Source organism: Phalacrocorax aristotelis, chromosome 3, assembly GCF_949628215.1.
Source record: "Phalacrocorax aristotelis chromosome 3, bGulAri2.1, whole genome shotgun sequence".
NCBI classification, from domain to species: Eukaryota; Metazoa; Chordata; class Aves; order Suliformes; family Phalacrocoracidae; genus Phalacrocorax; species Phalacrocorax aristotelis.
This window is the reverse complement of record NC_134278.1, coordinates 73,653,004-73,677,527: the sequence shown is the minus strand read 5'-3', so window position 1 is coordinate 73,677,527 and position 24,524 is coordinate 73,653,004. Positions and strand designations below refer to the sequence as shown.

Genomic DNA, 24,524 nt, shown 5'->3' with positions numbered 1-24,524 from the left:
GGCATGCACAAAAGCACAAACTCTTAGCTAGAGACAAGGTCTTCATTTGGGTAATCCCTTTGCCCAAGAATCTCTCCTGCCACTGCCCAATGACCTTCTCTCCCTTTCTCTTCATCTCTGAACTTCACTGCCAAAATGCTGCAGAGAGGCAAGGTAATCTACAACTCCATGAAATCCCACAGCTTGCATTCTCTCTCAGGAAAGAGAAATGGACTGTGACTGAGAGGTTCTGGGCTTCCTCCTGGACACAGCACTATCCTAATGGATTTTTTTTTCATCTCTCTGAACAGCATTCTGAAGAGGAAATATGCAGTCAGTCACTTCATTTTCTGAGGCCATTTAACACTAGCAAAGAGCTGGAAAACCCAAGCATTGAAGTCAGCAGTCTCCCAGTCCTCATGTGCAGTACCTCTTCAACCAGGAGTTCCAAAGTACCCAGTCAGAAAAGTTCAGTCAGGTCTTTTTCATCTTCCCCTACCCCTTTCCCCATGAACCCAGACCTCTCTGCATGCATGGTAAGAGTTTAATGTGCATTTTGAGTTGACAGGGTTAAAGCCTGCAGCTTCAGCTGGGGCATGTTGTGTGTTGGAGATACACTGCCAAAAGTACTGTCCTGTAGTTCCTCTTTCCATCTCCCGTGCAAGAGCAAATCCATTTGAATATAGGGGAGGCACGGCAGCATGTGTGCTGGCACTCGTTGAGGCCGGTGACTTTTCCTGCCAAGTCCAAGGCAGGTACTGGGAGAGCTAACAGGAGCAGAGCTGAGCTGAGCACTGAGATCTCTGTGTAGCTGGGGAACGCAGCAGCTGTTCTGAAAGAAATTACTCCAGTAAGTAGGTAAAAGCTTTCAATTTTTTTTTTTTTATTAAGTACATGCGCGTATATTCAAAGACATACAAAAACATATACAGAAATTACAGTAAAAAAATTGTTAGGTCGTCTCAAGGTCAAGAGGTATTTACAAAATTATTTACTTAAAGAACGCAATGCTCCTACAACTGTTGTATACTTACAGTTCCCATCCCCTCAGACACTAAGTAATATACATATGCCTGAAGATTAAATCAAATATGTATTAGAAGTGCTGCTTCTGATTTGCATTATTTCAAATTAAATACTGAAATTCCAAAGAGGGTTTTTTTTTCCTCTTAGGAACTTGCAGTATAAATTACAAGAGCAATTATTTCAAAATGTATAGAAGAAATGCATATCAATAAGGTGCTGTGCATAATGAAGAATATGATTTGTTCAGCCTGGCTATTTGAGCATTCTTGTTTTCTGCCAAGTGGAAGGATATGACAGTAAGCCAAACAAGAACAATGTGCGAAGAAAGGAAATTACAACGCATATAGAAGGAGATAGCTGGTGTGTTAAGAGAAACTGGAGAGGCTTATGCAATTACAATGAGAAAAAATAAATAGCAGGAAGGAAGTAAACTCATGAATAAAGATAGAAAATGAGTTTAAAATGACTAAACTAGCTGCTGTTTAAATCTGTCTCAAGAGAAATGAAGATGAGGCACACAGGCATCTAAAAAGTATTGAAGGACATTGCAAATATAGCTGCTGATAAGAGAAAGAAATCAAATGTAGAAACAGAGAGACAAATAACATTAAGAATGTAAGCTGGCAGCAATAAGAAAGATTCAAAATTATGTTTTGCATGTAAATAAAATACAGAAACATACTGAGGGAAATCATTAAGGGGAGTATAAGATTCTGACAAGTCCATATAAAGAGAGGGGGGATGAGAAGAATTCTGGGTGTATTTCTATGTAAATGTGAGGCTTGAAGTTAACAACAATTTTTCAGCATAAACTTTCCATCATGCAGCATGAGCAAGTCCCAGTGTTCTGAAGAGTAAAAACAATCACTAATAGTATTTCCATCCCCTTTTATTTTCCTCCATAATTTTAGGTGTCAGATCTCAGATGCACTCTTCGTTCCAAACTTTTTTTTTTTTTGAAAGATCTTCTTTTTCTTTTCAACTTGGGAAAGTAAACAAGGTTACTCTTTATCCCAGACATTCCTGGGACATTGAAAGCTGTTGTCTGTCTGTAATGCCAGGAGACCAGCGGCTGTTTCAGATGCATTCCCCATTAAAAGTTTAAATAATTAGGACTTTAGTAACACACTAAAGAGAAGCTGGTGTCCTGTCTTTCTGGTCTGCAAAACTGTAATGAGTCTGTAGGACCAGTCTAAGAACTTAAGGCACTTTGTACTATGAAGATGCAAAGCTAAGACAGATTTCAAATGACTTTATGTAGTCAGTGCAGCACAGAGCAGCAGATATATCTTGCATGAATATTTCTGCTATTTGTGAATAGATTTTCTGGGAAATTAACTTGAGCAAACTATGGAATTGAACACTATGTTTTCCCCTAGCCCTAGTGTTGTGACTGCACTTAGCTTATTAAGTATGCTTCTTTGTCCTTGGTGGGAGGAGCAGAGTGGCCTTTTTTTGGTGATTTATGGATTATTTTGTATTTCTATTCAGTTCTTGTTCCTGAAGGCATGCAACCATATAAGAATCTTCACTTCCATTTAACATAAAATAATTGTTTAGCTCTTAAGATTTCAAAGAAAGCTTCAAAGAATGCAATATGTAAGCCATGAAGACTGTAAGAAGTCTCTGAAAATATTGTATATTGTCGTATCTCTTAATCTGTAAACAGGTCTTGCAATTTGATAGTCTGCGCTCGTTAAATATTTGGGTTATTGGTAATGTAAGTATCACAGGGACAAGCTACTTGAACAGGATGTGAAGAGCCAACAATAAACACTTCAACACTTCTAAGGATGAAGCATCACATCTTTTGGTAGTATGCATTCGCATAGGGCACAGAAGAAGTTACTGTTGTGTGATAGGTAGCTTTCCTCACCTCAGTGAGGAAAGGAGTAATTTTTCCTGATTTTGTTTTTACTTTTAATAAATGATAAAATAGTAAGGTCTTTGCAAAGCATCTAATGGCCAACATGGACTAATATTGGTTGGTTATACTGATGAGATGGTGGGTGGTAAAGGTGGTGTCAGAGAGGAGAAAGGGGCAGCAGTATCTCTTTCCATTATTGTTAAATGGGTTCGTTGCCTTAAAATGAGCTTACATTTCAATACGATTAAAAAAAAAAACCAAAAACCAGGTCTGGTTAATTAGACTCTGGGATTTCATAAAAAAAGAAAAGAGAAAAATGAATCTGTCCCTATTGAGCTTCATTACTTTTATTTTTATTTTCTGTTAAGAAAAAAAGATTTCTACAGAGAAGGCTGTCAAATTTACACTGGTATGTACTTCTCTAAGGATTTCCTGAATATACCATTTTAAAAGGTTATCTGATTAAACCAATTCCCATCAGACACTTTCCTGTCAAACCATCCTGCAAAATAGTCCTTGTTATTTCTGGCCATTGATTAGACAGGCACATGACAAAGGCATGCCTCTCCTCTCTTTGGGTATCAGAAAACATAGTCCTAAGCTGGAATTCATTGATGCCTGTGAATTTTGAGTCCCGAGGTAGAGACTTCTTCAGCAAGGTAATAAAAACTGAGCTAGCAAATATTACTTTCATTGTCTACTAATTGCTTTACATTTCCGCCTCTCCCCTCCTCCCCCCAACCCCTTTCTTACCTTCCTGTTTTCTTGGCTGGAAGCATTACATGGCACACCTGTATAATATCTATACATTACTATAATATGGCAGAAGGCTGTCTTTTTGGGGAGTGACATTTTAGTTCCATCATGATGATATACTTCCAGTTTCCCTCTTGTCTTCTGCACAAAAGTACAGTTTCAAAGACAACTGAGTTCCTGGTGAAAGTCTTATGATGTTCCATCAGTTACATTTTAAACAATTCAAGTGTTTCCTTGACCAGTACTGGATCAAGTTCTAATTTTGTTAGATAGATGTATTTACTTCTTCTTAAATTATTATTCAGAATGCAAACATGCATATATTATAAGACTAATAGTAGCAATAGGGAAATGTGAAATTAACACATTTACTGGAGTTCACGTTTCTTGTAGCACAGTTAAACCCGAGGTTAGTGCAGCAAAGGAAATAAATTATATTGTTGTAGTGATCTCACTCTTTGTACAGGGTCAGTCTTCCAGGGACAGTTCTGTTCTTCCTCTGCCAAAATTTTGCAGTTCCCATTAATACAATGACAGTCTTTCACAGCTAATTCATTTTAACTGATGTGGCATCCTTCTATTTCATTGTATTTCAATAGGGATTAAAATGTAGGTTCCAGTGTGCAATCGCTGGCTGTGCATAAGGAGATACTGTCTGTCGCACAAAAAATAGCAGCTGATAAAAATGTCATTTTCTTCATGTAGTTGGTGAGGAGTTTTATGTTTCTCTGTCATTTAACTCCTGGTGGTACTTAGAGGCTTTTATCAAATTAAGTCCCATTAGCTAGAAAGTGTGAAAGGGTGGAGGTCATGCAGAGTAGAAAGGAAGAATAACTGGGGAGGTGACAGACAAGAAGACGGGAAAGGGAAAAGTGTGGAGTGACAAGGGATTGCTTGGCCACAGCAGGATTCAGCACGCAGGAGACAGTAAGCGGCCCTGTAGCACAGCATGGGAGACTTGGTGGGCAAGTGTCACAGGGTGAAAACTGATTGGCACATAGCCAATCCCTGTTCATGTGACTTTCCCTTTGGCTTATATCTGTAGTTACTACATAGAAGATACATGGGTTTCATGTCTGCACAGCTCTCCCATCTCCTCCCTCTCCCCCCAATAACAACTGCAGAGTGAAGTTCACTGCGCAAATTTTAAAAATATATTACTATTTCTAATTAATTAGTGAATAAACTCTGATTTTAAATAAGGGTTAATTTGCTGAAGAGCTATATTTTTACTCCATTTTAAGTAAAAACTTAATGCTACTGGTTTTTTTCCTGTTCTTTCCATCAGCATTGTTTCCTAAATGTGAAATGGGGCATCGGGTTAAATATTTTTCCTTTCTTACAACTGGAAATAGGATTAATACCTATTGGATAATTATGAACTATTTATATTTCAAACAGCAATGACTGTCCTGGAGTAATATACTACCTTCCCTCCCTTCTGCCCCTTCTCCTTCTGTTATAATGTCACTTCAGAAAATTATGGTATCGTCATGTATTTATATATTTATATATTTATACATTCTTCTTACTCAAAATTCTCAAGATATCTTCACATCCACATGCTTTCTTAACAGTTATGTGCTCTGGCTGCCACAAAAAGGTGATGACCTGTGATGAAAGTGACCTTGATGTTATCCTCATATTCCTTCCTTTAACTAACCAATATTTACTAATGCTGAGCAATCTCATTTATTTTCTATTGTATCCCTCAGTTAAGTGTAACCAGATCACAGTTAGAGGATTTAGAATCCATCCCATGGTATTCACTAAGGATAAATCATTTGCTCCATGTAGAATAGCTTATCTGTCAAGACTCAAGTTACTATAAGACCGTCCTTCGTATCCACTCTTTTTGCCTGGGTATGTTAAGCCTACTCATGCTTTAATTCTCAGTGGAGTGGAAAATAAGGAGTTTTAATGCACCAGGAATAAAGTAGAGAGGAAAGTAGAGGACTAAGCACAGGTGGCCATCAGTAGAAGGTAAAAGACACCCTGGAAAACTCAAATAATTTTCCTAAGACAGCAGGAAGCAGCTGAAAGCGTTGCGCCTGTTTGGCTTTTAATCACATCCAAGGTTTCTCCTGAGGTAGTATCAACTGTGCAACCGGCCTTTACTTACAGCTCACAGGTCATAATACGCAAAATCTATAGAGCACTTTTTCTGGCTTTGTTCTCTCCATCATTTTTTCTTCCTTCATCTCTTCCATCTTTTTGTGAGCAACAGATCTTGTATCCAAACTATTCAAAGAATCAGACTGCTGTTCTTATATTTGCCTCACAACAGTATTTTTATTGAAAAAACTATTTTCCTTTATTTTTCCACTGTTCTGTTTTGTTTGTTTGTTTTTTAAATATGCATGTGACTTACCTTGGGGTATGTAGGTTTTTCAGTGGATGAATACAAGAAAATATTTTTTATTTTCAGTGCTTCTCCAAAAATAAATGTTTTTCCCAGTCCTCATGAATAAGCATAGATTTAAAAATTTGCTTTCAGATTTTGTTGATAGAGGTAGGGTAGATTTAGTTTCTCTGAGATGGATTATTAACCTTTCACATATCATTCAGCCATAAAGTAAAAGGAAATAACAACACTGGGGACTTCTCCTCCATGGCTTTGAGTTTCCTTTTCTTTCTGATCATCAGGGAATGGCAATTTGTCCAGTTCATTGTCATGAGGGTCATTCTCTCTGCTGTCTGCACATGTGTTGCATGTCTGTGGTGACTATAACAATTTTATTTGCTTAACAGAAATGTTAAGAAAGTAATGTTTCCTATGTCAGTTTAAGACATTGTAAAAATCGCTAAAAAAAGCTGAAAACAGAAGGGACGCTTCTGTAGTGGCATCAGTCAGGTCTTTGATTAATGCCATCGGATGCTTCCCTCAGTGACCTCAACTCTTGGCTGAACCTGGCCACAACCTTTGTGTCTCCCTGGCTCACCTGGCTTGGGCACAGTCGGACTGAGCCCTGGCTGGCAAGGTTCTGTCCTGCCCTGCCCTGGGGTCCCCCTTGGATCTCAGCTCCCCAGCGCTCAGGGAACAGGGAAAGCCCCTGACAGTGGGCTTTAGTTGATGCTATTTGGCTCTTACTCTTTCGCCTTTCCTTGCCCGTAAACACCAATTTTACTCAGGTGAAGTTTCTGCAAAGTGTCTTTCAGATTTTCTTTGCGTATCTCCCACTACTGCATGAAGCAAAGTGACAGTTTTCTATTTTATGTGAGTCCATACCCATTCCTCTTCTCTGGCTGGATTCATGAATGGAAAAAGAAAAATATTTCTCTCTCACTGTGTCATGTAAGAGGAGAGGCTGCTTACACACTCTTTCCTGATTGTGCCCTTGTGCAAACGCTGGGCAAAATCAGGTTCTATTTTAAAAAAGCTTACTTCAGTTTTCCATTAGTAGGTTGTGACATCATCACTAATTAATAAAATTTGATCCTAGGAACACCTTGATTGTTCTGGGGTCAATAGATTAATAAAATAGAAGAGAAGTTTTGGCTTCCTAAACAGGAGTGTAAAGCTTAAGTTATAGTAGCAGATTTGTGTTTCCTGAGTTACATGACTCGTGCTTTCTCTTATGACCCAAAAACAATGACAGGAATGAGCCAAATTACTTGAAGGGGGATTGTATGGACCATATAGCTTGCTGAGCTATAAGATCTCCAGGGGTCACTTCCAACCTAAAGTATTCCATGACTGCATAAATAAAGGGCAAAAGCATAACCTCTATGTCAGAAGCAAAGCCCCCATCCTTTCTTGGGAAACATGGGAATTAAGAGGGATTTCCATCAGAAAAACATCTGATGTCAGAAGAGATATCCAAACCTATTGCCTGGAAGAAGTCTTCCAATTCAAATACAGCTTGGGATCTAGAAGAAAAACAGCTACCCCCCCAATCGCCAGTAAAGAATTAACAAAGCATAATTCTTTGTTTCACCCATTTTGAAATTAATCTGATTGTATCATGCGTTAATTTTGTGATTTGGTAATTTAGACAATTTGAAGAATAGGGGCCTTCTCAGTTGTGACTTTGCTGCATTTTTGTATTCTTATTTAGTCTAATGAAATGTCAGTAGTTTATTCAATGGTACATTTACTTAGTTATAGGTTGGCTTGACCATGTAAAAAGTATATGGAACTATTTTACTCCTGCAGTTTTAAGCATGTTTCAAGCGCTTATAAGAACACATGTAGTCTGAGCAAGATTTTGGCAAATCACTCTAGTCTTTTTCTGTATGTACATCTGTTCACTTCACAATTTTTAGTAGTGTTTATAACAGATTACTGAGTTTTACTCTTTTTTCATAATATCTTCATTATACCTTTCTGAGGAGCATAACTTACAATGAAACCTATCGCTTTTAGCAAATCTTCACTTATGTTGTTCTCTCAAACAATTGGATATGTCTGCATATCAATCAATCTTTTAATAAAAAAAAAAGATTCAATAGGTGCTATTTCTAATTCCTAGACAGTCAGGCTGGTAGGCAGGTATTGCCATATTTAAACTCTGTATTTAAGTATGCGTCTCAGTACAGCTATTCCATGCCAGAGATGCCACAGAATGGGGTTACTGTGAGATGCAGTGTAATACCATTCAGCTGCTGTATAATAGCAGAGGCCTGTGTGGACCTTTTCCTTATATCAGTGAGTATCTGCCATCCTAGCTCTCTCAGTGATGCCAGCACGATACCTAGGAGGAGTAACACTTGAACAATCTGAATAATAAACTTACAATCTAGGCTTTAATTAGTAGCATTTAAACAAGTTGGTACATTTCAGTGGTATCTCTGAGCTAGATACCTCACCATTTCCAGTTATGTTCTGGGCATATTTTGATTTAATATGGATTGGATACCAGACACCTGGATGCCTAAAAGGCTGCTATTGTCCTACCATAGCTGTGCTTGATAAGGCAGGTGCTTTTAATGTGTAAAGGTAGCTGGGTGATGTTGAACTAAGTTTGGTTTAGACAGCTGGATGATTGTACTTATATGTCTTATTTCGTATCTGTGTAGCTACATGAATAAACATTTATGACTTTAAGACAACAATAAGCGCAGAAGAGTAAATCAGTAATACTTTTATATATTTTTAAAGTGTTCTATAACAGCTGCTTTGGGTCAAGTATAATAGTATTGCCTGAAAAAGTGGACTATTAAAAAAACATTCAAGGCATTACACCTATTTTAATGTTCAGTAACTGTTTCTGAAAAGATTTCTTAATTTCAGGTGAATTCATTATTCAAATTATTCATTGGTTTCTTGGTTTGCAAATGGTTCATGAACTGTTCATTGGAGACAATGCTGTGTTAGTAGGTTACTGAAGTCTAATGATTTTACTTTATTTATTCTATGAAAACCTTAAAGTATTACTTGATTCTCTCAGTGGAAAGGTTTAGGTGCTTAGGCAACTCACTAGCATGGTATGAATTGGATATTTTCCATATCAATATATAATTTCAAATGAATAATTTATTAATATTTGAGTGGAAAATACCTTCTTCGTAACCATTCATAGTAATCTGAATGTTCAAGTATCCACAGAATTGAAAAAGAAAGAATGGCAGATATGGAAAATTTAAAATAGCTTTCGTAGAAACAACTGTTTACAGAAAAATTCTTCCAACATGTTAGCTTTGATAAATAACTTCACAAGTTTTGTGATTTTATCATGGGTTTCATCATATTTCACCCTTGTTTTCCTTTTTATTAGATCTGATATTTTGAAGCCTGTATTAGTATGCTTTGGTATGCAATGGACAGCACGCTCTCATCTATGGCCACTAATTCCTCTGCAAACATGGTTTCATTGACAGGCTATCAAAGCAATGAGCAGTTCCTGCATAAATATGTGTGTAAAGGTTAAGTTTTCAAGCATGAGTATGGAAATAATATTCCGGAAACCTTGTACAGGTATGGAAATAGGATATATGCAAAACAGTGATAGCAACCTGATGCAAGATACAGGATGTCATCTTTAGATCTGCAGACCTGAAATTTTATTTCCATTGAAAAAAGGCCTATAAACTCTGTGTGTATTTCTCTTACGCATTATCATATGTGATGATTACAGTAAGGGATGGCTTGAGGGAATCACATGAGAATATAAAGTACTGGAAGAAAATTATGGACAATCCTGTGAAAGCCAACATCCTGGAGAAATCTAAAGCCTGGAATTCAAGGTATTTTAGAGCTCAGCAGAGTTTGTGTGAAAATGGAGATGGAAATGTGATTCTAAGATGTTTCTCTATTTCCCTCTTACTCAGCACCTCAGCAAACAAAACAAGGAGAGAAGGAAGGAAATGTACTTCTCCTTTTTCTGGTTGTGGTTAAGGAAGACATCTGTGAAATAATCTTTTAGGAAGAACAACAAATTCACATCCAAGCATCCAGCAAGCTCTGCTGGAGTGGCATAGAGCAGAGAGGACCGTGTCTTTACCTGTTCCCTTTCCTGTATGTATACTTGTACCTTTCTGTGTATTTCTGTCCTGTTTCCCCTCCATATGGTATCTCTCCTTCCAGTCCTTCAGATCTGGCTCTGAGACTTGAACAGTTTGTAGCAGAGGTAGGAAGCACTCTATTCCTCTTTATGACTGCATGGTTGCACAGAAAAGACCTCAGTCTCTAAGACTTTCAGACAGGATGGAAGTCTTAACAAGAATATTTCTTTCTAACTATCCTCCCTGAAAAGGGACTACAACTGAGTTCTCCGTGGCAGGAACTACCTCTTACTATCCATATTCATTCTTCAGTGGAGCCTCCTTGCACATAATTTGCAGCACAGCAGCAGTAAGGGGATAATAAAAAAATCCCCAGGAACAGGTACAGAGAAGCAAAGATAAACCTCTCTGTTTTCAGATTTGGGTGTATTAATAAGATGTTTAAAATCTTGGATTTGGCTGCACATATCAGAGTCCAGGAGAACCTTATATGAGGCACAATGTTAAGATCAAGGCTTCGTATTTGTGTCTATTTAAAATGGGATGCTCTCCTCCTCCCTACACGTGTGTTTTCATTTGGAAAAGATATTGCGCTTTCATGATGCCTCATGTTGTGAATTTCAAATGTGCAGAGCAAGGATTCAATCCTCTTGGCAGTCTGGGGTGAAAGCATGTGTACACCTTTTGAAAAATCGGCTATTGCCTTAGAGAATATATATTTGGTTGCTGATTTTCCAAGATATGCACCATCATGCACACTTGAGAATGGTAAAACCTTTCCTGCGTGAAAGCAGCAACTATATTAACAAAAAGCTGCACATGCCAACCATGTCAAGAATCTTCACAGTAAAGAATCCCCAAGATAACGCCTGCATGATAGGCAGTTAAATTACATTATGTAAATTGCATGCAAATATATGCACCGCATACAATAATTAAAACCTTCCTAAATACATATTTGCAAAATAAAATCCGTCATGGTCCACGAGGTTATAATCTACATTTTTTAAATGAACAGTGCAAAGACTGAAAATTCACACAAAAGTGAATGGTAATCATTTGAAACATTACGACCTATCATTTATCAACTTAGGTTGTTAACAGCGTGTCACTCATTCAAAAATCCAGTGATTCACTAAATAAAAATTGGAAGGCCTTACAAAAAGATTTGTGCTTGCATAAAATATAAGAACTAATGTGCTACTGCAACTGTGTGCCTTCAGTAATCGTGCATGGGAAGTGAAAAATTGCGTATGCGATGTTATGAAACAGAACCTGGCAAGAACAGAAAATTTACTAAGAAATATGACAAAATGCTTGCAGAAAGTGGTCTTGGGAATTATTTTTAATCTTAATTTTTCAATTTCTCTCTGAAAATAGCACCTCCTGTAGGACATTAGAGTTCAAACCATGATGGGTATATATAGCTGTCTCAAAGGGAGCAGGTTAACTGATAAATCAAACCCGCCTCTTTCTGAGCCACGCTGGTGGTCTCTAGAGGTGACCAGCCCAAGTCCTCACTAGGTGTGACACGCTCTTCAGTCTATAGTCCACGGCAGGATTACAACCCACAGTGGCATAGTAGCACTATGATTTAGTAGCATAGTTATGAGTCTAAAATCAGTAACTGCACAGTCTGGCACCAAATGCTCCTCTTGTACCTTCCCATTTTGTGTGGGAGATTGTCAAGGCAGCAATCTTTTCTCTCCCCCTTATTTTCCACTGCCCTCCCAGAAGGAGTTTCAGTGGTTTTCTTCTCCTGCTTCCAGTTTGCAGAGCTGGTATTCCCATGATACTTTCAGCTGATTTGAGTCAGGACTGACCTATGAAGGCCAAGAACTAAGAGAGATCCAAAGGCTGGAATTCAAGGTATATTTGGGCCCAGCACAGTTTGTGGGGAAAGGGAACAGGTACAAGTCTCACAGCACCTTGTGGTGCCTGCTGCAAAAGACAGGCAGCTTAGGAAGATGATGGCTCCTGCTTGCACCATCTATGCCTGCAGAAGCAAAATTACCAGCCTAGAACTCCCCCTTTTTTTTTCTTTCCACTGCCAAGGTTTAGTGAATTTGATTATTCTGATTTTAAGGAGGTCAGTCAGTGCTCAGCAAGCCTCAGGTTATAGCATGACAGTATACAGCCTTTCAGCCTGGTCTTTCCAGCAGTGAGATACAGGCTTATCTGTAGCCATGGGACTAATCTCCTAAATTTGCCAGGACTTGTCACACATGTAAAAGTAAGACTCTGCTTTTTAAGAATTCATGGTCTGGCAGCTGAGGGAAACTCTCCCCCCTTTCAATGCAAGTGTGTTGTACTGATGAATTAACAGAATGAAAGAGTGCAAAAATGGCCTTTTTTTTTTTTCCTCATGTTTGAAATAATGCTCGCACCTTTCAGCTGACATTGGTGACCACTGGGATTGACTGATAATGCATAAGCCTAGGGAGGAAAGTCACTTTGCCAGTTGCTGACTTGTGAATATTGGACAGTTTCAATTTTCTTTACATGGCATCTTCTGTTTGAGGCATGTGTTACACAGACACTTAATACCTTTTGTAGAGTTCCTTATTGCCAGAGAATAGGTCCATCCTCCTTCACAATAAGCTAAGAGTGTTTTTTCTTTCCAGTACATCAGGCTAGTGAAATAAAGACTTGTTTTTTAAAAGCCTACTTCCATGTGAGGGCAGCTAAGCAGCCAGCTACTGTACTGTTCGCGAATTACTCCAGGCCTGGTTCTGCTGCCTGTGCTCATGTCAAGTAGTAGCACTGACTTTTTTTGGTGGAGCTGCATATGATATTATCCCACCTGCCACACTGGTACTTTCTGGGTTGGCCTTATACTGAGCTCTGAGTTTCTGTGCATTCTGCCGGAAGGGCAGGCAGGAGGCCTTCACAGTCGTACAACTTGTGCACACAGGCAGGAGAATCCATGCTGGACTTTCCAGTGGGGTGCTGTCAGAAAATGCACTTATAAAAAGAGAAAATTGAATTTGCAGGCTTCCAGGTCTGATCAGCTCTGGAAATCCAGAGCACTGGCATTTCTAAAAAACTAATAACAAGTTATTTAAACTCCACTTGCAAGTATTTCGGGGTTTATTGTGTCTTGAATTGCCTCTAAATAAGCAGAGTCTGACCACCACAAAGATGGTTTTGCAAAAAGCACTTCTCAAGTAAAATGTCCAAACTTTTATTTATATAATCCAGCATATAATAATTGTTCTTAAAAATAAATATATTGACATAGATAACAAAATGGCATGGCACTTTTTTAAATGTTGACTTCTTTGAGTGGTGCTGTCCTCATATTTAAATCTAGTAGAAGTTTAACATAACGGCAGGCCAGCTGGCAGCCTTGAGAGTAATGGTAAGAAGGCATTTAGAAACATGCTCTGCGGGGATGTATATTGACGTGACAAGGAATGTATATTGACATGGGCTTTAGTTTTGTGGAAAGGAGAAAAAGCCAAGAATGTAGACTCTGATCCTTTTGTGTGACAATTATGGTCACCTGGGGTCCTGCTACCCTACCCGAGTGGGATACCTGCAGGGAACCTCTGTGAAGGTTGAAAGTTTGAAACTAGTGTTTCCAAGTTACATAGGTATAGCTACATGTAACATTGTTTTCAAGGTGGATAAAAATATCCACTAGCACAGGAACAGAACCTGTCAAAAAAAAAAAAAATGATGGAAATGATTTTAATATGATTGATTTGTTTGGTTTTATAATGACAAGAATGTCTGCCGTAGGCAGAAGGTTTATTGCAAAAATAATTCATTTAGCATTTATAAAGGGCTTTTTGCTCTTAATTTCTTTTACATATTTTATGACTTGGCCAATACAGCATTAAAAAACTTACCGTGAATGCAAACTTCTTAAGAAAACACTATCTTAGCTAATGCAAAGGGAGTTGACAAAGCTGCCAGTGACGCAGCCATCCAGACAGAGGAGTCTAAACCAGTTGCCTCCTACAGCTTTGGTCCATCATACCAAGGATGGATCAAGGATGAACCTTATAAGGGTGCAGGGATCAAATTGCCAGTCAGTGTCCACGACTGACAAATGCATTTCCTTTTGTTTACCTGTGAAAGGATGCTACCTCCTACAATAATCACAGAACAAGCAGTCTTCATAAACAGCAGCATGTTTTCTTTTTGCATGTTTGCTTATTTGGAAAAAGGATCTGGAATAGTAATGCACTGAGTCCTGTGTGGGGAAGCAGAGCAGAGCTGCTGCTGCATAGTTTAAGAGTTAAGTCCTGAGGAGATGAAAATAGAAAGGCTGATTACTGGTTGTCTCATCAGCCCTTGTGAAAAGCAGCTGACAATGTTCATGTTTGGAAGAGGAGAGGAAATTGGAAATCCATTACATTTCTCCTGGTATTTCAGTCACAGGAATATATGTGTCTGCAGTTCGGAAAATACAGAGAGGCTAAGATGCTGAAGCCACAATTCAGAAATGTCCATTGTCACACATTGGTGGAATAATAAACTGGTTAAGAAAAAATAGCTTTGTTTCTTCAAACTCAGTCTGTGAAAATGGGAAATAGGACTCCTGAAGCTAGATGGGGTAGCTCTTGTTTTTTTCCCTTTCCGCTTGATTTTTGTTTGTGACTGAATGCTGAAGTTTGGAGTTGGCACCATGAACGTCAGCCACCAGACTGGGACCTGGACCGACAGTAGCTTGCAGAATATTGATAACCATTATGATTGTGATAAACACCACAAAACTGTAACAAAAGCAGTTGGTTCTTTCTCTCCTAAGAGCGAACAGAGTGGTTGCTGGTTTGACACCCACACACTTATCCCTCCCTCACTGTTTCTGTCTTCACACTTTAAACTCCCACACAGAGCTTCAGATCAACTGTTGCACAAGATACCTGGTGCGTTTCAAGGCCAGAAAGTCATACAAAACCTACAATGGACACTCATCAGGGAAGGCAGTTTGGGTGATGGATATTGGGCCACCTCCTGAAATCTGCAATAAAGGCACACAGAAAGATCATTTTGCAAAAAGTGCTATGTGTGGTGCTACTTGCTACTCAGCGGGATAAAAGAAGGAAAGTAGGTGGAAAGTACTCAATTCTGACAACAAAAGAATAGTATGCGCTGCCTTTTTTTAATGAGGTTTCATTTTTCCGTTGAATCAGCTATTGGTCTTGTGATTTCTGTCACTGACATGCACCCTGTCATCTGGACTTCAGTATTGTGGTATTGCCCAGCATTAGCAATGCCACTTTTTTAAAGTGTCTTCTGGAACTCTATCCATTTATTTATACAGCACTAAGGATGCACAGATCCCAGACAATCCTTTCCTTCCTTCCTCCCTTCCTCCCTTCCTCCCTTCCTTCCCTCCTTCCTGGAACATAGGCAGAGATTATAACAAGATCTTAGGTCTCTGATGGTCCTCCCACAGCTGTTGGTAGGGCTGCATGGGCCCCTTAGGGCACCGTTCAGCACAGTTATCCAGCAGCCGCCAGGATGGCAGGGGTCCCTTAAGAGAACAGCAAACTCCTTTTTTGCTTCCTTGACTTTACTGAAAGTAGAGCAAAGCTCCCATATGAACTTCAACACGTATGAACTTTTTTCTCTGACTCCAGTGCCTTTTCACATTTCACTGCACACAAAACATAACAGAGAGATTTAACAATTTGAAGAAGTTGAAGAGAGAACAAAAAACATTTTGGGCCAGAAAGAGACAAAGAAACATTAGGTGACAATCTGTGTTCCAATTTAGGGGAACTTTTCCATCAGCTGCCCTCAGAGAACTTGAAATACACTTTCTCTTGCCTTTGCAGAATTGCTCTGCTTTGCCTTCAGAGTGGATGTGGCAATTTTCCAAGCCAAACTTACAGGGGAAAGGAAATAAATCACTCTAATGTTTGGCTGGCAGGAATCCAAGCAGTAGAGAAACTACCTCCTTTCTAGAAAGTCTTGTAAAAAATGGCCAGACTTACTTAATCTTTTTGACTCACTAATGTTTCTGCTTAAGTGTACAGTTTGCAAGCCATAAACATTGTGACAAATAATGAAGTAATCATGCAATTAGGATGCAATTAGTTATCGTGTAAGAGTGACCTTTTGCTTGTTTTTCCCCCACATAAGAAGAAATAAATATTGTGTCTTTTTCTCCCCTCTGGTGCTAGTTTATGTCTTGAATTTTGTGAAATCCAGAAAGTTCATTCTCCTGGTTTTACCTTTGTAGGGTTATCTAGACTGTGGTCTGTTGTGAGGCAGTCAGGGTGCCTGGCACATTCTACCAGTTGCCCTCAGCAAGTGAGGACTGGGGGGATGGAGAGAGGATGAGCTGTGGCTTCCTTCCCTCTCCAAAACTCAAGGCAGTCTAGTGGGGCAGGTAGCAAGGATGGACAAATTGTGGGTTTTGAACTCTGTGCACTCCTGTGGCAACTCTAGAGCAGCTGTCAGGCCAAGGCTGTGCCATGTGGTCATCATTTGGGCCATACTGGTACAAGGGCAGGACCTCGTAACCCACATTCCTGGCTGTGGGAAGGTGATCCAGCAGATGCTGCCAGGTTCAGCCTGGCAGAGAGAGTCACTTTGGAATACTGCATCATGCCCACACCCCGTTCCACAGCAGGACTCTTCAGCCGGCACTGTCTCCCTCCTGTGACCTACTCAACGTGCCCCCTACCCCTGCTCTTATACCACACGTGAGATGCAACATGCATAAATATATACCTCTTGCTGCTTGGCTATATGAAGATATTGTTCAGTGGTTTGTAAGCTCAGAGATTTTGGGCAGTTCTACTGCAAGGCTTTGGCAAATGGGAAACAAAGAAATCCTGGCTTAAAGGTGCCATGTAGTGCCATCTTAAAGTATAGCTTTGTGGGTTGCCAGGCCCAGGTTGAAAGGAATCCACTGATCCCTCAGTCAGTGGGCTCCCAGATGTCCCATATCTTAAATAACTTCCTGTAATAGAGGCTTGAGCTGTGTGTCCCATATAGAAAGCCTTCAGTACATGGGATTTCCTGTATTTCCATGGAGACCTACCATTTTTTTTCCAGGTGGCTACAGCACAGATGCAGAAGTTAACATGAATGTCAGCTAAATTATGCAGCTGTTCAGTCTGGTGGATGGAGACCAAAGACTCACATATGCCCAACACGTCATCACTTTACACCTGTTTGACTAGGAGTGTGACAGAACTTGCTACTTTAAATCTTGTCTATTTTCCATTGTGAAGTCCCAGGCACATCTATGCTGAGTGTCTCATTAATGCCCTCAGCTGGTATGGTCTGCACCTTGATGCTCTTCTCAAGGCTGTGTGTAAGAGGCTCCTAACAAAGACCTTCTTTCTGCCTGTCTGGAGTTCAGGATGCAAACCTCTTTTGGGTGAAACAGACACTTCTGTCTCAGTGGTCAATCACAAATTTCCCCTTGAGCTCTTTGGAGCTGGAAGTGCTTCATCTGCCTGCTTTTCACAGCAGCAGTGCCACTGACTTTGTTCAGAGTGGATAGAGCTAGATCTGAGGTGCCAGAATAATCTATTTCTCTCATTGACATGCCCAGCATATTAAAATTAAGCAATGGCCAACTTATATTTGCTCTTAAATTAGACTGTAATAGTACTGTTCCTAGGGGACCCTAATAAGAACTGGGAAATGACACTAAATCAATGGACTTCTTGTTAAAAGAACTAAACTAAAACTCAGATGTTAAGCCCAAGGGACTTTGTTCAAACCTGTTAAAATAGACTTTTGACGAAATAATGTTGTCAAGAAAGAGTTTTATCTTCAGGTTTTTAAAAGTATCTCTTACATGAATAAACAGAGAAGTAAAATGGAAAGCCATCCTTTGTTAAAAAAAAAGGAGAGAGAAAAAAATCATGTTATCACAAACCCCATGCAGTGCAAGAACAGCATGTGGTTTTCTTTTTAGTTTGGTCAACTTTATCAAGTATTCTTATTCCATTCTCTTCCAACACAATGCATTGCTCACTTTATGTCTGATTTTAATTAATCTTCTAGCTGTAAGATCCATGCATGCTGGGATCTCTTCTGCAAAACACACAGGATCCTGGCTCAGCTTCCTCAGCTTCGATATTAATTGTTTCAGTTTCCACCCCTTACAGGACAGCCTAAAAAAGGCAGAATCTCTTCAGTCATAAAGACATTACTCCAGAATCTATGCCCAAAACCCCTTTCCAGAGGGACAAGGATAAATCCTCATCATTCCAGATGAGTTAATGAGGACTCTGCATTAAATCAGTCAGACTGCTTATTACAAGTCTCCATCTCTGTGCTTTCTTTTTTCCCTCTCTGACTGAATTTTAGATGTAACTTTAGATTCCCCCTAATCACTTGCTTCCAAGGGTGCTGGCCGCCCCTTGGCTGGTTGCTTTTTCAAAACAAGCTTCCTGTCTTTGTGTAACAAGTGGTTTTTTGCCTCTTTTCAGTGACGGTTGGGCAGACAGAGATGAAGTCATTGAAGGTTATGAACCTGAAGCAAATGGAGGCATCACTATCAAGCTGCAGTCCCCAGAGGTCTTGTCGTTTGATGACTACTATCTGAAGCTGCGTCTGGACACCAACACCCGCAACCCCTGGTTTCCTGAGTTCTGGCAGCACAGATTTCAGTGCCGCATCCCGGGGCACCCACTAGAGAATCCCAACTTTCAGAAGAACTGCACTGGTAACCAGCCAACTATTTTCCTGTTTGAATCTGTGCTCTGGCAAAAATTTGTCTTTGGGCTATTTTGTTTGTTTTGTTTTGGGGTTTCGGGTTTGTTTTTTACATGTATAAGTCACCAGTGACAAGTGCCAACCCCAGATTGTACAGATATAAATCCCAGCTCTGGCAGGAGTGTGTCTGGCACTGGTTGCACAGCCTCCTCTCAATTTAGTTCTGCTCTGTTATAGAGTGACTTTTTCCCTTTTCATGTTTTAGGGCTATACTGAGGCTGACAAGAGTGTCCAAGTTTGTAATATGGCTTGTAGAAAATATGTAACCATTAAATTTTAACAAAAATAAGAAAAAAATTAAACTTTTTTTTCTCAACATTAGCTTTTCTGATCAGCTGAATAATCAGAAAGTGCACAGAAAATATTATGGAAGAAAACAAATTTCAAGGAAAATTGATGAGTCTTCAAACTGGCCAGTCATCTGCTTCGTTCCTTCTTTTTGTCACCCATTAAAACATTTATAGTTTGTTTCCACTATGTAGCACTCATATAAAAAACACACTGTCCTACAGGCAGAAGTAACTCTCACCTTGTAGCAAGAGAAGTATATCTGTGTGTAGACAAGTTTTCTCTTCCATGGCAGAATCTGGGAAAACAAACTAAAATGCTTCAGTAAGATTAAATGTATTAGTAAATTGAGTGAGAAGTGATCACTTACTTTTCTATAAAATACTTGCTGAAAAATTTCTGCAAAATTTTTTTTGCAGTTTGTAAATATTTCATTTCTAGTCAAAAAGTTGTATTCTGATAGTAAGGAAGTTAGTCCATTAGAAAAAAAACTAATGAAGCCTGGCTTCCCATGGATTTGTGTCCTATTCTTTATGTCTCTACCTCCTCTATCCCCTAGCAGTAATCCCAGTTGGTCTTCATGTGCCCCATGAGCTGAATTTCCAGTGTTCCTAGTTCTTCCCTTCTCCATCAGTAACACTTAACAGCACCTTCCATATTACCTTTTGTTTCCCCCTTTTGTCTTATTAACAACTGAGACGTATCATGTCATTGACTCAAAACTGTCCTGATTTGCTGACTGGTAGACAGGCTGGCCCGTTTGGGTGCTGAGGGACTAATGGCAAGCTGGATAGGTTAAATAAATGTTGAGGTTATATTGATATTTTTTCTTCAAAGGAGTCATTAATTTTGGACTCTACCAAAATGTTGATTTATGGTATATATAGTTAAGTGGATTTGAGACTGCTTCAGCTCAGACAGAGGAGTTAATATAGGCCACTAATGACAGAATTACTAAGGGGAGGTTGAATGATGGATGCACAGTGCAAATGCATAGCCTTCTTTCTTTAGAAAAGAAGCTTAAAATTGTATTGTTTTGGTCATTCCATTCATGTAAATAAATTTCATGCTGATACTCTATATAAAGGTCTCATTTCTGAGGAAATCTCAGCAGCTGTTGTAAACGTGGGTAGTTTGTCATCCAGCCTCTGTTTGGTTATGAAACTAAAAACGTTAGTCTGAACCAGCATAGTCATTCTTCATCTGCTACATCAATGGCAAATACCAGGTGGTGAGTTGAAAACGGCCAAGCTGGGCTACTTCTGCACAGAATACGTAAAAGAGTTTTCAGACAGTGGTTGCTATAGACCCTAAAATTGTACTTGAGCCAAAAAGCAGTTGAACAAATGAATGGAAGAAAACCAGTAAGGACTGCTGTATGGTGGTGGTGGGGGGGTGGAACCCACCCCAAACTGGCTCAGGACATCTTAGGTTTGAAGCCACTGGAAGCCACTGTTGGAGGGGCTGCTGCAGAGGTACAGTTACATGCCTGCCCTGGTGTTCTGTGCTTCTCAAGGTGTCAGCTATCAGAGACAGGAACCACTACGTTCTGGTAATACTAGTGAAACACAAAAGCATTTGTCTATACTGGTAGACTGTCAGTTAATAGTCACAATACAGACACTTAAAAGTCTTTCCCTCCTCTAAAAAGCTTTTGCATGAAGCCTCGAAGCATGTGATACTTTTTAGGCTTTGCTGAAAAGCAACCAGCTCTTAAATTTGGTGGTGAACTACTGATAACCCTCAGGCTTATCAAACACAACTAAGAAGTTCATAAATATCTCAAATCACCAAAGGGAAGTACCACAAGGTATCTACACCCAGTAATGTCATACCTACAGAATCAAGAAACCTACATGTCCTCAGCGAGTCTGGGGGCAATAAATATTCTATTTATTTCTCTTTGCACAGAGCTGACTGGTGACTGTCTGGCATCACCAGAGCTTTCTGCACACATATCTTTATCTGACCTTTCTGTGGGGTTAAGAATGTCGCTTCAAATACTAACAGCTTCAAAGCTTGCTGGTGGAGCCTTTCTCTCCAAGGAGGTCTAGTATCACATTGCCAAGAAACTGCCTTCTTTACCTCTCACAGGTTTGGAGACAGGCCTTTTCACAAACTGTCTGTAAAAAAAGGAGTCTGAATTGCCTCTTCCCTCCTTCACAAAGTATCTCTGTGCACAAATTTGAAGGAGAGAATCCATGCTGCTCAATAAATAATAAGCACTAATATTGGAAATCAATTAAAAGTGTCAATAGACAAAGTTCTGACTTCTTTGTGGTACTACAGATTTAAGTACTGCTGCTACTACTGCATCACCCCAGGAAAAATATCTGTATTCAGTACTGGTATCAAGCGCCTTAACTCCATTATATCTAAGAGCTTTCACTCTTACCTCACAGTATTCCATCAATACTCCTGTAACAAGGTACATTGTTACATGTCCTGCATTATGGAAAAAGCTGAGTCCCCTGTGGTCCCAGGAGTCCATGCACATTATTAGCATGCATTGTGACTACCTCTTGGTCCTGATGTGTTCTGTATTCCAGAGGTGCAGTGGTAGTCCTTACTGAGAACAAAGCACACCCATACTTTTGTATAGACAGAAATTGATTCAAAGGCAGTAGACTGCATAAGTTCATCTTGAATATCTGGAGAGTTAACATCTTAGGAAACTATCTAATGAAAAAGAAAACCAAGGACAAAAATACTTGTGATATTTAGGGGAGCATTGTGTATTTGTATTTACCCAGCAGTGGGCTCCTTAGGAGCAGCCAGAAACAAAAAAATGAAAAGGCAGTGTTTTTCTCCAAATACCTTATTAAAAAAGATTCAGAATACTTGGACCTATCTGTTTTGAAAAGGAGATTAATTACAAAGTTTGTATTTGCGAATCTTCAATTACTGCCTGCCTAGTATAATTTGCTCATATACAGCCTAATCGCTTTACTGAGTGATTCATTCAGAATTGTCACTGGAATGTGAAGTTCAATTTTTAGCATTCATGGATAGGCAAGGACTTCTCCTCAAGCAATTACAGCTGCTGCATTTGCAATTTCTCACACCCTGTTACTGTTGAGTCAGCACTAGCTTGGGATTGCAGGCTCTCTGTGTAGCAAGGGAAAGCCAGTTCCTAGAAATCACCCTCTCTGATGGTACGAATTACTGCTTGAATTCCCTCATTTTGTCCCTGAGAAGACTGATGTTGTCCTCAGGAATTCTCATGTTACACTGAGCTCTGAATGTACATACATATTTTTTAGAAGAAATATCTATCTGGTCTAAGCACTACTGGAAGGAAGAAGTCCAAGTGCATTCTGCTCTGTGAAGTCTGTGGGATGCCTAACAATTGGCCACATTTTCAGAATAGCTTATCTGGCTGTACTAGGACTATATGGTAGTAGCACAAATTCTTGGGAAGAGAAGACAATCATCAAGAGTTCTGCAGTGATTGCTCTTTTGGATCATCCCTTCTTGCAAAAATTAGATAACTTACTTTTCCCACTTGGGTGGCAGCCAAATGAGTGGGATCTATATTTGACTCATTCTTTGCTGATGTTGTAGCCAAATGCTTCTTATAACAGAATGCCTCTCTCACTCTCCCTCTCTTCCTTTTTCTCTCTCTGTCTGCTATAGGAGATATTCTTCCTCAACACAATAGGATTCAAGTCTAGAAAATTTCTTACATGTAGATGTATTGGATCTGGCTTGGATGGAGTTAATTTTTCTATAGCAGCCCTCATAGTGCTGTGCTTTGTATTTGTGGCTAGAAAGGTGTTGATAACACACCAATGTTTTGGCCACTGCTGAGCAGTGCTCACACAAGACTGAAGCTGTCTCTCCACCCCTCACCCCCCATGAAGGCCAGTAAGCTGGGAGTAGGCAAGAGGCTGGGAGGCAGCATAGCCAGGAGACCTGGCCCAAACTGACCAAAGGGATATTCCATACCATATGACAGCAATAAAAGCTAAGAGAAAGGAGGAGGCAGGGGTCATTAACTGTTAAGGCATTTGTCTTCCAAAGCAACCACTACATACTGAGGCCCTGCTTCCCGGGAAGTGGCTGGACATTGCCTGCTGATAGAGGTAGAGAATAAATCTTTTTGTTCTCCTTTGTTTCTATGCACAGCCTTTGCTTTTCTTTATTAAATGGTCTTTATCTTGACCCATGAATTTTTAATTTTATTTTCTCTCCCCTGGCCCGCTGAGGAGTGAGTGAGAGAGTGGCTTGGGTGGGCACCTGTCAGCCCGCCAAGGTCAACTCACCACAGTAGAAAAGAGATATTGGTATATGACCATTCTCTTGTAGTTTCCTTGATATCTAGCAAGCCAAAACCACTTCCAGTAAAGAGATCTTGTTCTTAAACTCTCCATGTTTGTACTTCCAATGTTTTCCACGTAGTAGCTACATTCTTTAGGAAAGAAAGCATGTTCTGCATGGACCCCTGACTCATTGCAAGGTTCAGACCTTCACACCATTCTTCACGACCTTCAGATGAAAAGTCAGGACAAAGCAGTTTTAACACTAACAGAAAAAGAAACCTGTTTCTGAATTTGAGATACTGAGAAGCTACGAAAATCAGTATCGACCTGACACTAAGTTCCCTTAGCACACAACCTCAGGCACTGCCCCAAGAAACAGTCACAACTCATCTCCATTCATCAAACAATTCAGCCTTTTTCACATTTTGGAGATTGTACGGACTTTGTGTGCTGACAGCAAGATTAGGTGATTGTGTATGTCAGGCAATAGAGTCCAGATACCCTTCCAACAAGTTCTGTAGGATGTTTTCTCCTCCCTGATCTGATAGAAATAGCCCAAATGGAAGTGTTTTTCTCCCCACAAAACTACAGTGACAACTATATTTCTCTGTTGGACTTGGTGAGCCCACATATGCCAGAATTAAATGCAAGTCACTCTCACGGAGAAATGGTGTAGAACTCAGGGCAGTGGAAACACTTGTATGGAGGTCTAACTGCTCTTTTACAGAACGCCTTATTCACCTCCTGGCAGATAATACAACAGCTGTAGTTGATATAAATTGGGTGGGATGGGTACTCCTCTGCACCACAAGAGACAGTTATGAAATTTGTTATGGAACTGATGCAAACATCAGATTATTCTCACAGCAGTTCATCTGCTGGGACAGCAAAATACATTGGCAGGCAATCAGCACAGACATTTTTCAACAGAGCGAAGTGGAACAAAGTGGGCAATTCATGATTCATTCATCGATTCAATTGATCTTTGAAGGGAAGGATTATTTGTCAGTGAACGTATTTGAGGCAGACAAGAACAAGAAATGTAGATTTTATTTTTGTTCCAAAGGAGGTCACAGTCCAAGTTCCCAGTAGGATGCTTACTCATACCTTGGTCATGCCATAAGGATTGCTTTATCTGCTAATTCCCGTCTCAGTTCAAGAGAACTTCAAACAATCAGTCTGAGTGCAGCCAGAGTCACAGAATC

The 24,524-nt window shown here is 39.7% G+C and overlaps 1 protein-coding gene across 2 annotated transcripts in view; it reads left to right on the top strand.

Moving 5' to 3' along the window:
• The window catches only part of GRM1 (glutamate metabotropic receptor 1), a 195,485-nt gene that overhangs the window by 106,387 nt on the left and 64,574 nt on the right, over positions 1-24,524 (top strand). For both annotated transcript variants that reach the window (XM_075088000.1, XM_075088001.1), the window contains exon 3: positions 18,484-18,719. In XM_075088000.1, coding sequence (XP_074944101.1) covers positions 18,484-18,719 — 236 coding nt within the window. The remainder of the gene's footprint in view (positions 1-18,483; positions 18,720-24,524) is intronic.